This window comes from Schistocerca gregaria, chromosome 9, assembly GCF_023897955.1.
Source record: "Schistocerca gregaria isolate iqSchGreg1 chromosome 9, iqSchGreg1.2, whole genome shotgun sequence".
Classification (NCBI taxonomy): domain Eukaryota; kingdom Metazoa; phylum Arthropoda; class Insecta; order Orthoptera; family Acrididae; genus Schistocerca; species Schistocerca gregaria.
Genome location: NC_064928.1, coordinates 250,338,643 through 250,353,858, shown reverse-complemented (window position 1 = coordinate 250,353,858; position 15,216 = coordinate 250,338,643). Strand labels below are relative to the sequence as shown.

The window sequence follows — 15,216 nt, the reverse complement described above, 5'->3', positions numbered from 1 at the left end:
AATAAGTAAATTGGTTCATGGTAAATATGAGAAAGAGGAGATAGAGATAGAGATAGAGATAGAGATAGAGAGAGAGAGAGAGAGAGAGAGAAAGAGATAAAAACGGTGAAAGGACTGACTGAATCAGAGCAAAGTTTTCCAGAGCTGTAGGTTGTTAACGTTATATCTGGTGCATGTAATAACTAAGTAAAGATAGGAGTAAAACACTGATTATGCTTTACGATACACTCTGACACAAAAAAAACGACGCACCAAAGGGACGTAAATCGGTGGATGTCATGTACATGAGCAAATAAATGATGACCATTTCAGAAAAATTGGACGATTTAGTCAAGTGAGAGGGCTTCGGCTGGAACCTCGTTGACTGAAGTAGAGTCGTCCTCAGTGATGGGCCCCACTTCGAACTGAGCCCCGATGATCAGCAAAGACACGACTGGAGGCCTCCCAGACATCAGTGGGTTGCCAATTCGACAATCACACTCTGTACAGCCTGACGAACAGGAGTGATGGTCTCTGGCGCCATTCCATCTCACAGAGTGGCAGCCTTACAGCGCAGCAGTACGTCCACGATATTCCGTGTCCCATTTTGTTGCCCTTCATGCAAAGCCATCCTGGGCTTACATTTCAGCAAGATAACGCCCGCCCGCCCACGGCGAGAGTTTCTGCTGCTTGCCTTCGTGCTTGCCAGACGGTAGCTTGGTCAGGAAGATGGCCGGATCGCTCCCCATTTGCGAGCGTTTCGAACTTTATGGGAAGACCCTCCGACCAGATCGGGATTTTGACGATCTACCGTACCAATTGGAGAGAATTTGGCACGATATCACTCAGGAGGACGTCCAACAACTCTGTCAATCAATGCTAAGCCGATTAACTGCTTTCATATGGGCCAGAGGTGGACCAACACGTTACTGGCTTGCTTAATTTGTGAAGTTCTTTTCACTTGAATAAATCATCCCGTCCCATTAGGATATTTCTTCGTTGTACGTCATTTTTTGTGTTAGTGCACTATATATTTTCAAGCTGACAGATGATACAAGCTGTTGGTGTGTTGGTATATTTGTGAATGAGGTCTTTCGATTGCTCATTTGGAAAATGTCACAGTAACAGTTCTAATTTCATGGTAAATATGAAATGAAGGTGGGGGTGACGTGTGTGTATGTGTGTGTGTGTGTGTGTGTGTGTGTAACGAATATTTAATAATGTACGCCCCTGTTAAAAGCAGAGATAATGCTGCCATAACTGTTGTCATTCTTGTCCTTTAATATGCATTGAGGTTGTTTCCTGTGGTGACTGTATATTCTGTGTGTTTCGAGGATGTCTAGTTTTTTGGCTTTAGGTTGGTTATGTAGGATGTTGATACTTGTGTTGTAAGCATGGTGTTTTGTTTCATGCAGCTGAGTGGATATTCCTGATGTGTGGTACATTTTGTTTTTCAGTGCTGCCACGTGTTCTTTGAAGCTAATGTCAAATCTTCTACCTGTTAGGTTGGGCCAAACATTAAATTTTTTACACACCCGTATGGTGCAGCGGATCTCTTGAGTTGGAGTTATTAGGTAACGGTTGCTCAACCTTTTTGTCGGTGGTAAAATACACTCCTGGAAATTGAAATAAGAACACCGTGAATTCATTGTCCCAGGAAGCGGAAACTTTATTGACACATTCCTGGGGTCAGATACATAACATGATCACACTGACAGAACCACAGGCACATAGACACAGGTAACAGAGCATGCACAATGTCGGCACTAGTACAGTGTATATCCACCTTTCGCAGCAATGTAGGCTGCTATTCTCCCATGGAGACGATCGTAGAGATGCTGGATGTAGTCCTGTGGAACGGCTTGCCATGCCATTTCCACCCGGCGCCTCAGTTGGACCAGCGTTCGTGCTGGACGTGCAGACCGCATGAGACGACGCTTCATCCAGTCCCAAACATGCTCAATGGGGGACAGATCCGGAGATCTTGCTGGCCAGGGTAGTTGACTTACACCTTCTAGGGCACGTTGGGTGGCACGGGATACATGCGGACGTGCATTGTCCTGTTGGAACAGCAAGTTCCCTTGCCGGTCTAGGAATGGTAGAACGATGGGCTCGATGACGGTTTGGATGTATCGTGCACGATTCAGTGTCCCCTCGACGATCACCAGAGGTGTACGGCCAGTGTAGGAGATCACTCCCCACACAATGATGCCGGGTGTTGGCCCTGTGTGCCTCGGTCGTATGCAGTCCTGATTGTGGCGCTCACCTGCACGGCGCCAAACACGCATACGACCATCATTGGCACCAAGGCAGAAGCGACTCTCATCGCTGAAGACGACACGTCTCCATTCGTCCCTCCATTCACGCCTGTCGCGACACCACTGGAGGCGGGCTGCACGATGTTGGGGCGTGAGCGGAAGACGGCGTAACGGTGTGCGGGACCGTAGCACAGCTTCATGGAGACGGTTGCGAATGGTCCTCGCCGATACCCCAGGAGCAACAGTGTCCCTAATTTGCTGGGAAGTGGCGGTGCGGTCACCTACGGCACTGCGTAGGATCCTACGGTCTTGGCGTGCATCCGTGCGTCGCTGCCGTCCGGTCCCAGGTCGACGGGCACGTGCACCTTCCGCCGACCACTGGCGACAACATCGATGTACTGTGGAGACCTCACGCCCCACGTGTCGAGCAATTCGGCGGTACGTCCACCCGACCTCCCGCATGCCCACTATACGCCCTCGCTCAAAGTCCGTCAACTGCACATACGGTTCACGTCCACGCTGTCGCGGCATGCTACCAGTGTTAAAGACTGCGATGGAGCTCCGTATGCCACGGCAAACTGGCTGACACTGACGGCGGCGGTGCACAAATGCTGCGCAGCTAGCGCCATTCGACGGCCAACACCGCGGTTCCTGGTGTGTCCGCTGTGCCGTGCGTGTGATCATTGCTTGTACAGCCCTCTCGCAGTGTCCGGAGCAAGTATGGTGGGTCTGACACACCGGTGTCAATGTGTTCTTTTTCCATTTCCAGGAGTGTATATGTTTATGCCTTTTCGTTTGAAGGCATTGACAGTCTGATATGAAATATTATCGTGAAGTGGGACTGTATGGAAGATGTAATTTTCTATTTGTTTTTTGTGTTGTGATTATTTTGCCATTATTGAGTGTTTAAGATATGGAGATGTTATAGTCACTTTCAATGGCTGTTTTATTGTTTCAATTTCTTGTTAATTTATCTTCAGAGATTGGTGGCTGGATTGCCCTGCTGATCATACAGTGTAATGTTGCAATTTTGTAGCCTGTGGGGTCACAAGAGGAGCTGTGAATGGTAGCGTGCTGGTGTGTTGTGGTGTGCTTCTGATAATTTGAAACTTCCTGGCAGATTAAAATTGTGTGCCGGACCGAGACTCGAACTCGGGACCTTTGCCTTTCGCAGGCACGAGAGCTTCTGTAAAGTTTGGAAGGTAGGAGACGAGATACTGGCAGAAGTAAAGCTGTGAGGACCGGTCGTGAGTCGTGCTTCGGTAGCTCAGATGGTAGAGCACTTGCCCGCGAAAGGCAAAGGTCCCGAGTTCGAGTCTCGGTCCGGCACATAGTTGCAATCTGCTAGGAAGTTTCATATCAGCGCACACTCCGCTGCAGAGTGAAAATCTCATTCTGATAAATTCTCTGTTTTAATAGTAGGATTTAAGAAGTTTGTGCTGTTACCTGCTTGATGTTCAACTGGCAACTTAGTTTTCATGGGAGCTGTTGAACAAGCGGATCCATTCATTGATACCATCTTTTGTGCCATTGATTAAAATGACAGTCTCTTCTACATATCAATAGTAGTAGATGACGATTTGGAGAGATGGTGGTTGGTTTCAGATCTTTGCTTTGTAAATTGTTTATAAATATTTGAGCTAATAATCCAGAAAGGTTTGATACCGTTGCTAGACTATCTGTTTGTAGAGTTTATTGTTGAATTTGAAATAGTTGTGTGAGAGTGAGGATTCCAATGCGAGTGGAAGGAATTTTTTTATGTTTATGTAGGTTGGCAGAAATATCCGTGATTTGGTATATAGGAATAAAGATTCCGTATGTCAAATTAGGCAAATGTGGCTTCATCAGGAACTTTTTTATGTTTTTCACGTGTTGTGTAAATTCTGCTATATTTCTAAGTGTTCTATTACTATTGAATGTGTGTGTCTTTATGAATTTTTGAAGAGCTTTTTGCTGAGTTTCAATGTTTGTTCTTACAATCATAGCATTAAGACACAAGTGAATTACAGATATTGGCTATGAGCGGCTACTGATTTACATCAATGGGGAACGTTCAAAATTTATGCTGCACCGGGATTTCAAAACGGGTCTCCTGCTTGCCAGTCAGATGCGCTGACCACTGCCCCACCTGGACACAGCAGTCACTGCAGTTGCACGGTCTACCCTAGCACGCCAACATTCTCAACTTGGGCCACACACTATTGACGCAGTGCCTCTTGCCCATTATCCTCATTACTCGCGGCATTTCGCCGATTCCCGAGCCTGGTGTGCATCTGCTCTGAACAAATCATTGGCCATCTTCTCCTGAACTGTACACACATGGTGTCTGTTCTTTTAGTCATGCCTGAAAGATCAACCCCCCCAAGATCAAGGATTGTTAGGCTTGTTGCAGGTTGCAACAAAGCCCTTGTGTGGAAGTCCAAAGTTTTCTCTATCTATACTACTTTGAATGTATTGGCAGTTGCGAACTTCTTATGTATGTTGTTCTATGAACAGAACAACATAGATAAGGAATAAAGGTTTCTCGATGTATACTACTTTGAATGTATTTGCAGTTGCGAATTCCTTATGTATGTTGCTCTGTTCACTATATATATCTGTGTGTTTTATGAACAGAACAAAATATATATAAGTGTGTGTGTGTGTGTTATGAATAGAACGACATACTTAAGGAATTCGCAACTGCAAATACATTCAAAGTAGTATACATAGAGAAAACTTTGGACTTCCTCCAAGTCAGCCCAACATTCATAGTAAACAGAAAGCTCTCAAAATTCTTAAAGAAACATACACATTCAATAGTAATATACCACCAAGAAACATAACTGAATAAAGGGTAAATGGAAACAGAAAACTTGTTGTTGCATTCAAAATGTTACACTTTGACTGAACCCTACCAAACTGGTACCCCTGCGCGACATCTTGATTAAAATTTCATTCTTATATGAGCATATGTTCAGTACAGAAAAAGCCATTCCTACAGGTGAAGAATGGTGTGAGTACACGACGAATAGCAGGTGTACCTAACGCTACCGAAACTTTCTCAGGGGATGATCGCAACAGATCATGCCCATCTTTCGAATTTTGAGAAAGGTGCTACAGATGGTAGCAGCTGAAAAACAGGCAGGCTGTCGCCACGAGCTGTGGGCAACACATTACTGGAAGCCTGACTGAGTCGTCGAGGTGCTGACTCCACACTACAGACAAATGCGTGGTGTCGAGGCTGATTCAACTGAGACATCGAGTGCAATTCTTTGGTGTTCAGCAATGAGTTCCGTTTCCATCTGTCGCAGTCAGATCCATTCCAACGTGCGCGCAGACCACTCGCCAAAAGTTAATAAGAAGCAGCGATCCCCGAGCCCACACCTCTGCAACTCCTGGAGTTGTCGTGAGGGGATCTACTGAAGAAGACAATATGTGTGATTCGGTATTTGTTAATTGGAGGCCGAGTGATCGCCACTATGTGGCAAGAATGGAAAATCCTGTTATCATTTCCTTCATACCACATGGCATTCCAAACAGGATTACCCGAGACCTCTCAAGGCAGTTTACACCATGGACTCCTTGAGAAATGCCCGAATCGTTGACTGGTTTGCCCGATCCCCAAATATCTCACCCATAGAGCATCTCTATGATGTGATGGGAAGCCGTATACTTTCATACCAATCCTCATCCAGCAATCTTCGTTAAGTGATGCAGCATATATTTTAGGAATCCAAGAAATTTCTACAAACGTTTTGAGGACGATCTCTTGCAAGCGTTAATAAACACATAAGTAGGGTATATACCACTACAGTAGAAACTATGATAATTTATGAGACCTCAGTTTGGTGGAACAAAGTAGGACACTGCTGGGATGGAGACCATGCTGGACATGCAGTGGTTAGCACAGTGGACTCTCATTCAGGAGGACAGCAGATCAAACTTGCAATTGGCCATTCTGATTTAGATTTTCTGTGAGTTCCCTAAATTGCTTCAGGCAAATGCCAGGATGGTTCCTTTGAAAGAGTACGGCCGACTTCCTTCCCCATCCTTATCTAATCTGATGGGACTGACGACCCCGCTTTTTGATACCCTTGCCCAAATCAACCAACCAACCAGCAGGGCCTCATTACACATTGGGCCAAAATGGAGGCAACTGTGGGACCATACAAGCTAAAAACTGGAAATAATTGGATACCCATAGATTATCCAGAATCCCACACAATATAGGAAATGAGGCAAATACGGTAGTGTCGGGGAAAATGCTGGGTGACTATACAATACTTCCGGCTACTTGTATAAAAAGAATTGGTGGTGACAATTGGACGAATATCCGTTATCAAGGTGTGCAAGGAGGGGAATCTACGTAGGTGGTACAAGGATCGTAGCATCTCTATTTATTCAGAGATCCAAGCAGCTCTGAACTCTTTATTATCCCAAAAACAAGATCAAGGATCGTTGCAATTTGCAAAAAAATGGCTCTGAGCACTATGGGACTTAACTTCTGAGGTCATCAGTCCCCTAGAACTACTTAAACCTAACTAACCTAAGGACAGCACACACATCCATGCCTGAGGCAGGATTCGAACCTGCGACCGTAGTGGTCGCACGGTTCCAGACTGAAGCGTCTACAACCGCTCGGCCACCCCGGCCGGCCGCAGGTTGCAACAAAGCCCTTTTGAGAGTAAGGGAAACCAACAGGGTAAACGTGCTGTGGGTGCCTGGTCACTAAGGAATTAGTGGCAATGATCAAACTGATAGGCTCGCCAGGACAGGTGCGATGACTCGATTTATTAGATTGGAACACGTCCTAACCATTACTGAAGCGATGGTTAAATCAAGGCAGCACATACAATACTGATCTATGATCCCAAAACAAAAATATTCGAAGCTGATGCTGTTCAGTAACCCATGCGTGAAAAGGTGGCAGAATAAACCTATGGTAGGACTAGTGACTTTAAGAAACACCTGCAAACGGTGGGTATAGGAACAAAGCCCCTAAGTGTGGGCTGTGTGGCGAGGGTGATGAAGCCACACCACACCTAATGTTCCAATAGAAATTGTCGGAGGTTAAAAGACAGAGCATTCGAGGATCATCAAGTTCTCAAGAAATTTTGTCTAATAAAGAACTAGTAAAGGACCTCCTACTACTTTTTAAGCGTATTGGTTCGCAAAGCTAGAGTCGGGGGGACTTAAACAGCGCAATAAACCGTGTTTTGTTGCGATCAGTAGTGATCTATGACCACTGTTGTTTTTGTTTCCCTGTTCAAATCAAATCAAATGTAATCAGTGTATGAGTATATTCGTACCTCTAAGATTCATAGCTTATACTGGTGCTAAAAATGGACATAATCATTTCATATCCGTTATGATAGGGATACCTCGACAAAGTTTGACAGTTATCGGACTGGTGCAACATGGTGTAACACTTGCCACTGCCTTCACTGTTTCACCATACTGGGGGTGTCACATTCGAGAGAGCTATACGTACCGAAAAGCCCTTGACTTTGATGAGCTCCTTCAGCCTGTCCACGATGAAGAAGTTGGACTCTGCGTCGTAGTAGCCGATGTCTCCTGTGTGTATCCAGCCGTCATCTCTGATGGTCTCCGCTGTCGCTTTGGGGTTATTGTAGTACCCCAGCATCACCTGTCGCATTTGTAGGCACACAATCATTCGGATTCCAAAGAATTAGCATAAGTTATGGTAGAAAAATGAGCATACGAATTATTGACACAAGAGTGGAAAAAGTAGGAGAAGCTGATGTCAGTGAGGATCAGTCTGGCCATAGGCAAAATGTGAGAACACGCAAGGCAATACTTGCCTCAGAAGACGGACTGAGTCACTGCAAATCTATATTTGTAGCATTCGTTGATGTGGAGAAAGCTTTTGCCACTGTTGACTGGACTACACTCTTTCGAGTCACGAAGGTAGATGGAGTAAAATACAGGGAGCGAAAAATTGAAAGGATGTTGTGTGAGAAGTGGCAGTTTTGTCTGAGATATTGGCCAGAGATAACACCTTTTCTGAGCGCATGTTTGAAGGAGGTTCTATGGATTCCAAAGATTATGTAGTTGTTAAGTAGTCATTCGACAGGAGACAGGGCACTACGCTGTCAGGCGTACTTGGAAGCAGATGTGTGACCTGGTAGGGAGGTCTAATTTAGGAATTCTGTCACTGTAATTTCGAGGATGTTTAAAAAGGTAATTTTCCATATGCGCTAGCTTTGCAGAAAATGGTACATCGCATTTAGGGAACATTTTCAGTTTAGGTTTATAAATTTTTGTAATTCGCATCGTTTGACTTTTAAGGTGCCTTTGTTTCATTATCTAGAAAATAAATGGCTTCAGGTAAGGAACACATCACTCTTTACCTCTTTTCATTTTAAAGTGCTGCATATAAATTTTATTTAAACAATTAAATTTTGTGAGAGTTTTGTCGAAGAGCTAACTTTGTAAACTTACTACGTTTTTCCAAACTATGACAATTTGCTGGTAACAATGTCCAATGATGTAGGTATGTATGTTCACATTATCTAATTTAGTTAACGAATATATTCGGCATTAAGCTTCCACATCCCACCTGCTATCCAAGTGTTCCAGAAATTTCTGTTGCACTCCTGGCTCTTCAGTCGGCATTAGGATGCACTCCAGATCTGATCCCAGTGTCGAACATGCTCTCGTACCTTCCGCATTTTTTTTATGTTATTTGTATCAAACTGGGTGACTGTTATTTACTTCACAGCAGATGTCAATAAATGAATGGCAATCGTATCCCGAAATATTATTTTAAGTTGATTAGCTCCCATAAAACAGATCACAGCCACACAGTTGGACCGTTTGCATCTTCGAACGATTCCAATATCCTATGAGATTTGCTACAAAGGACTACATCTGTGAGAACATTGCACAGAACATGTGGGAGGAAGGTTTACGCGCCGATCCACTGAGATAACCGAGAGTTATCTTAAAACTTGCAGTTTACAGTGAATAATTTCGACCAGTCATACTGCAAGATGTCTATATCACCTAATGCAAACTAGTAGCTACACCAAGAAATATTTGTGGAGGTTTAGTACCACCAGAGGATCTTGCAAGTTTGCAAGAGGTGTGTACATGATTAGTGTTAACATTAATGAACAGGTTATTTTTTGGTCCTACTCATGCCCTCATGCAACTAGACGTAAAAAAATAGTTTTTTTAAAGTAAACGTTAACACTTTAGATGAGTGGTATTAGCATTGTAGCGATGTTGTTAACCTTGTAGAATTTACAGAAGCTGTTATTTTGTGAGAAAGACTTACTTTGCTGGTGTGATTCTCAGCAATTCATTAGCAAGCGTAAATATGTTTTTCTCTTTTATGTTCCTATATGAGTGGATCTCGTTCCACGCAATTCCAACATCGATACATTGTCTAGAAAGTGTATGCTCTACCTTCCATTTAGAAATCTGTAGATCAAGATTTAAAATAAGAAAGGAAGTTGTGCGCTGTTGAAGCTACCTAGTAAGCATGAAAAAGAATAATAATAAACCAAATAGTAAACATATGTTTTTGTTTGTTAACTAGTTTGTACTGAAGTTGCTTGTAGATAAGAATAACTGTTATTAGACTAAATATTCTGTGTTGAGTTATTTGGATAAAGGTATGTGGTGCTTGATAATGAAACTAAAGTCCTCAATCTACAGACTACACTAACAACTAATGTCAATAAAGAGTCACCCCAAAATTGCTTCTATAAAATCCAAATGACTGAAAACAAAATATTTGTTGTAAAATAAGTACTTATTATTATAACACTTTTTTATACCTTAAACAATTAAATGTAAAGTATTTGTTTGAAAATAAAAAATAAAAATGTGGCGAAAAAGATGAGTAACAGTTGTTCTCTCATACAAGATAAACAGCATTGAATTAGCAACTAATTGCAAACGTTATCAATTTAATCAGAACTGAAACCAAGAGATACACAACATTGCAAGTACAGGGCATTTCAAAATGAATATAGCGATGAAATACGGCTATGGCTATTGAATGCATAGCGATCCATCGGTAAGAATTACAGAGAATGTGAAAGCAAGTTCAAAATTTAATTGAATATTACCTTGTCTCACCGAAAGGTAATGATTTCTGTTCCGATGTCAGCACAAAAATTGTACTGTCCGTTTTTCTTCGCTAAGCTAAGTGTTTCAATAAAAATTTGCTGAAAATGTTTCATTAATGGCCAACTCCACAGCCTGGTAAAGAATTAGGACGTAATTCTTCAGTAAGATGGAGCACCACTATGTGGGGATATGGAGGTTTGCACATTTTCAACCAACATCTTCGAAACCACTAGATCGGTTTTACCAAATATGATGATACTGTGTTCCGTTCTCTGCACCTGACGCCAACTGATTTTTCTTTAGAGAGAGAGAACGTAAGAGAATGTTAAAAAAAGTACTTTCTTTATATGTGCTGTATATGACCCTATGACATCTAAGCGATAATCCGTTTTACACCATACATTCTGAAACATATGTGGAGTCATCGAATAGAGGACATCAGAAATGTGTTTTCAGTTTTAGAATTGTTTTTGGTGAAGGAGGCACAAAATGGCTCAAATGGCTCTGAGCACTATGGGACTTAACTTCTGAGGTCATCAGTCCCCTAGAACGTAGAACTACTTCAACCTAACAAACCTAAGGACATCACACACATCCATGCCCGAGGTAGGTTTCGAACCTGCGACCTTAGCGGTCGCCTGGTTCCAGACTGTAGCGCCTAGAACCGCTCGGCCACCGCGGCCGGCGAAGGAGGCACATACACAAGGTTTTTCACACAAACTGATAAAAAGGAATCGACAGGTTTCAGATACGGATGTGTAGGTGACCAACAGCAGAATACAGCATTGTCATATCCACAAAGACAGATCCAACAGTTTAAAGCTGTTGTTTTAAAAATTTGCGAACCTGTGTACTCCAAAGTGGAGGGTGCTCCATCTTGCTGAAAGATGTAATCCGCGGAATCCGTACCAACATGTTGCATCAGCCATTGCTCAAGTATGTTACTGAAGGACATGAATGACTAAACATTAAGTTTCTGTGAGTCACCCTGACGTTCGGTTACACACGAAGACTTTTCTGTGCCCCCTACTCGAATATTGTCACCTCTGTGGAAGGATGTCTCACCACTAAAAATGAGACATGCAGCAAATGCTATTTTCTTCACAATTTCCAACATTTTCATAGCGTAATAGACGTAAACTAGCCCAATAAAACTTACAAAGTTTCAAGGTTCGGCTTTATCCGATTCCTGCCTTGTGGGAATTTGATGAATTCATGCACTGGCATCCTTTTGGAACGTCTATGTACCTCTGGTGTAGGACAGGAAATTCCTTGGTTATGGTAGTCCAGTATCTCTGCCACGTAAGAAGGAAAAAATTCGACAGTCTGTCGTATCGTTGTGTTGCTCCATAGAGCAGACATATCTCTGGAGTGAGTATTCAGATGCGCAGAATTTATTTTGTGTTGTCTACATACATTGCCACCGTCGATAGTGTAGGTTTATGTGTAAAGCATCCTGTAAATTTTGCATGTCATCATATCGCTAGTACAGACAGATTCCCTTCGTAAGTGCTGTGGATTTGGTATAGGCGCCTTGCAGATACTATAAAAATTTGCACTCGATAGCTGAAATAAAGTGGGCTCTTATCTTTAAAGAACAAAATGAACGGGCATCACATAACAGCACTGTCAGGTTAGCATGCATTTACACTGTCCGTCACGTCACGTCATTTCGCTTAGCCCAGTACTGTACGTTGAAAACGGGGCTATAAATCAACATCTGTGGCACGAAAGTCGGAGTTTAGTAGAATTGAAAAAGTAACAACGAGAACGTTTCATAACGGCCAAACCAAACTTCGTAACATATGTTAAAGTACTGAGAAGTGAAAGAACGTTTCATAATATCGACATTTATTTACTGGAAAAATTATACACGTACAAAAATCTCAAACAATAGCTTCAAAGAAATAAATAGAGCCTGTTTATCTTTTCCATTATCTCTTTTTCTTACGTAAGTAATAGCGTTATAAACAACTGTATTTTTCTCCTTCGTTATAGCTGACGATTTGACTTAAATGCTATTAAAAGGAAATTGCTTTGTTAGTTATGTTCTTAATTATTATATACTTTGTGAGAGTCAGCTCCAGTTTGTTATTGTAAAACCTAAGTAATTTTTCGCTTTCAGATATCTGATCTTGCAGTTTGCCTCGAAAACAATCATAATTTGTTGGAAAAAGACGATGCCGTCGAAACTTTCTACCTGAGATGTGATGTGATAGTCCGTGATGGCCTTTGTGAATGCCGCCATTTGAAATGCATTGTGAAATATTTTTACGTGACATGAATTAACGTGACATGACAGCCAATGTGAATTGGTCATCAACAACATCGTCCTGAGATCACGTGACAAGTCCAGCTTAATGTCGATAACATGTTCAAACGCATTGCTCACTCCAGAGATATTTCTTCTCTGTGGTGTTCATTTCGTCATAAGAGTTTACGCACATACTGAACCTGCTAAATGTGAAAGAACAATATTGTGAGTGTTTTGAAGATCGTAATCTGGTTTCGTACCGTTTCGGTTAATAAACTGGATTACTATTGCAGTAAGTAAATAACACGGTCAGATGCGATAATTGCAGCATGACAGGGCTCTCAGCATTGCCACTTTTACATACACATAAATTAAAACAATTAAATGTATTACAGTGCACTACTGTGTTTTTAGTTGCTACGGTAATATTCTCCCAAATGTTAAATCTTTTGGTACTGTTTTTCACAGTACGGGCAGGAAAGGGTTAAATGATGACTCTAGGAGTATATTGTACTACACCTCTCCCTCCCCCAATGTATCGCTCCCGTGGAGATCGTGTGGATAGACTGGTAAAAAAGAAAAAATAGCGCACACAGAGGTCTTTAGGCAATCATTCTTCCTCTGCCCCGTAATTGAGTGGAAGGTAAAGCCCTAATAACTGGTACAAAGGTATGTGTCCTCCACCGTGCACGTCACAGTGATTTGCAGAGTTTATATGTAGATGCAGAAATTCATACGTTCGCCGTAACCACCTTGTTTCAATTGCTATAAAATTTGAGTTATGTAGAGTTTGATTCTGGGTTTGTGGTATTTGTAGCTACATACTGGCTGGCTTCGTAGGTCGATTTCCGTGGATTACTTTCGAAGGAAGGCGAATTCTTTCAACTTCTGTGCTGGTACACGTGGCCTTCTCACAAACATCCTGTCTCTTCAAACTGCTGGTGCCATTTGCGAATGTTGTTGGCATTTGGAGGTGGTCGACCACAGCGCAGACGAAATCTTCTGTTCATTATCATGACAGAACGACAACTGTTAAATTCTAACAAGCAGAATTCCATTTGTATGGAGGCCACCTTTTTTCTGTGTGATACGCAACTTTCTATTTACGCATCACCACGTATGCACGAGCTTCGGTTTCACTGCGCTTGCGCAATGATCTTTATTTTGAACGTTTTTTAGATTCTCTGTAATTCTTATCGATGTTTCGCTACGCATCAAATACACTCCTGGAAATGGAAAAAAGAACACATTGACACCGGTGTGTCAGACCCACCATACTTGCTCCGGACACTGAGAGAGGGCTATACAAGCAATGATCACAGGCACGGCACAGCGGACACACCAGGAACCGCGGTGTTGGCCGTCGAATGGCGCTAGCTGCGCAGCATTTGTGCACCGCCGCCGTCAGTGTCAGCCAGTTTGCCGTGGCATACGGAACTCCATCGCACTCTTTAACACTGGTAGCATGCCGCGACAGCGTGGACGTGAACCGTATGTGCAGTTGACGGACTTTGAGCGAGGGCGTATAGTGGGCATGCGGGAGGCCGGGTGGACGTACCGCCGAATTGCTCAACACGTGGGGCGTGAGGTCTCCACAGTACATCGATGTTGTCGCCAGTGGTCGGCGGAAGGTGCACGTGCCCGTCGACCTGGGACTGGACCGCAGCGACGCACGGATGCACGCCAAGACCGTAAGATCCTACGCAGTGCCGTAGGTGACCGCACCGCCACTTCCCAGCAAATTAGGGAAACTGTTGCTCCTGGGGTATCGGCGAGGACCATTCGCAACCGTCTCCATGAAGCTGGGCTACGGTCCCGCACACCGTTAGGCCGTCTTCCGCTCACGCCCCAACATCGTGCAGCCCGCCTCCAGTGGTGTCGCGACAGGCGTGAATGGAGGGACGAATGGAGACGTGTCGTCTTCAGCGATGAGAGTCGCTTCTGCCTTGGTGCCAATGATGGTCGTATGCGTGTTTGGCGCCGTGCAGGTGAGCGCCACAATCAGGACTGCATACGACCGAGGCACACAGGGCCAACACCCGGCAACATGGTGTGGGGAGCGATCTCCTACACTGGCCGTACACCTCTGGTGATCGTCGACGGGACACTGAATCGTGCACGGTACATCCAAACCGTCATCGAACCCATCGTTCTACCATTCCTAGACCGGCAAGGGAACTTGCTGTTCCAACAGGACAATGCACGTCCGCATGTATCCCGTGCCACCCAACGTGCTCTAGAAGGTGTAAGTCAACTACCCTGGCCAGCAAGGTCTCCGGATCTGTCCCCCATTGAGCATGTTTGGGATTGGATGAAGCGTCGTCTCACGCGGTCTGCACGTCCAGCACGAACGCTGGTCCAACTGAGGCGCCAGGTGGAAATGGCATGGCAAGCCGTTCCACAGGACTACATCCAGCATCTCTACGATCGTCTCCATGGGAGAATAGCAGCCTGCATTGCTGCGAAAGGTGGATATACACTGTACTAGTGCCGACATTGTGCATGCTCTGTTGCCTGTGTCTATGTGCCTGTGGTTCTGTCAGTGTGATCATGTGATGTATCTGACCCCAGGAATGTGTCAATAAAGTTTCCCCTTCCTGGGACAATGAATTCACGGTATTTTTATTTCAATTTCCAGGAGTG

At 43.8% G+C, this 15,216-nt stretch overlaps 1 protein-coding gene across 1 annotated transcript in view; it reads right to left on the bottom strand.

Moving 5' to 3' along the window:
• LOC126291604 (uncharacterized) overlaps positions 1–15,216 on the bottom strand; it is a 95,489-nt gene that overhangs the window by 13,372 nt on the left and 66,901 nt on the right. The window contains exon 8 of the mRNA XM_049985140.1: positions 7,711–7,866. Coding sequence (XP_049841097.1) covers positions 7,711–7,866 — 156 coding nt within the window. The remainder of the gene's footprint in view (positions 1–7,710; positions 7,867–15,216) is intronic.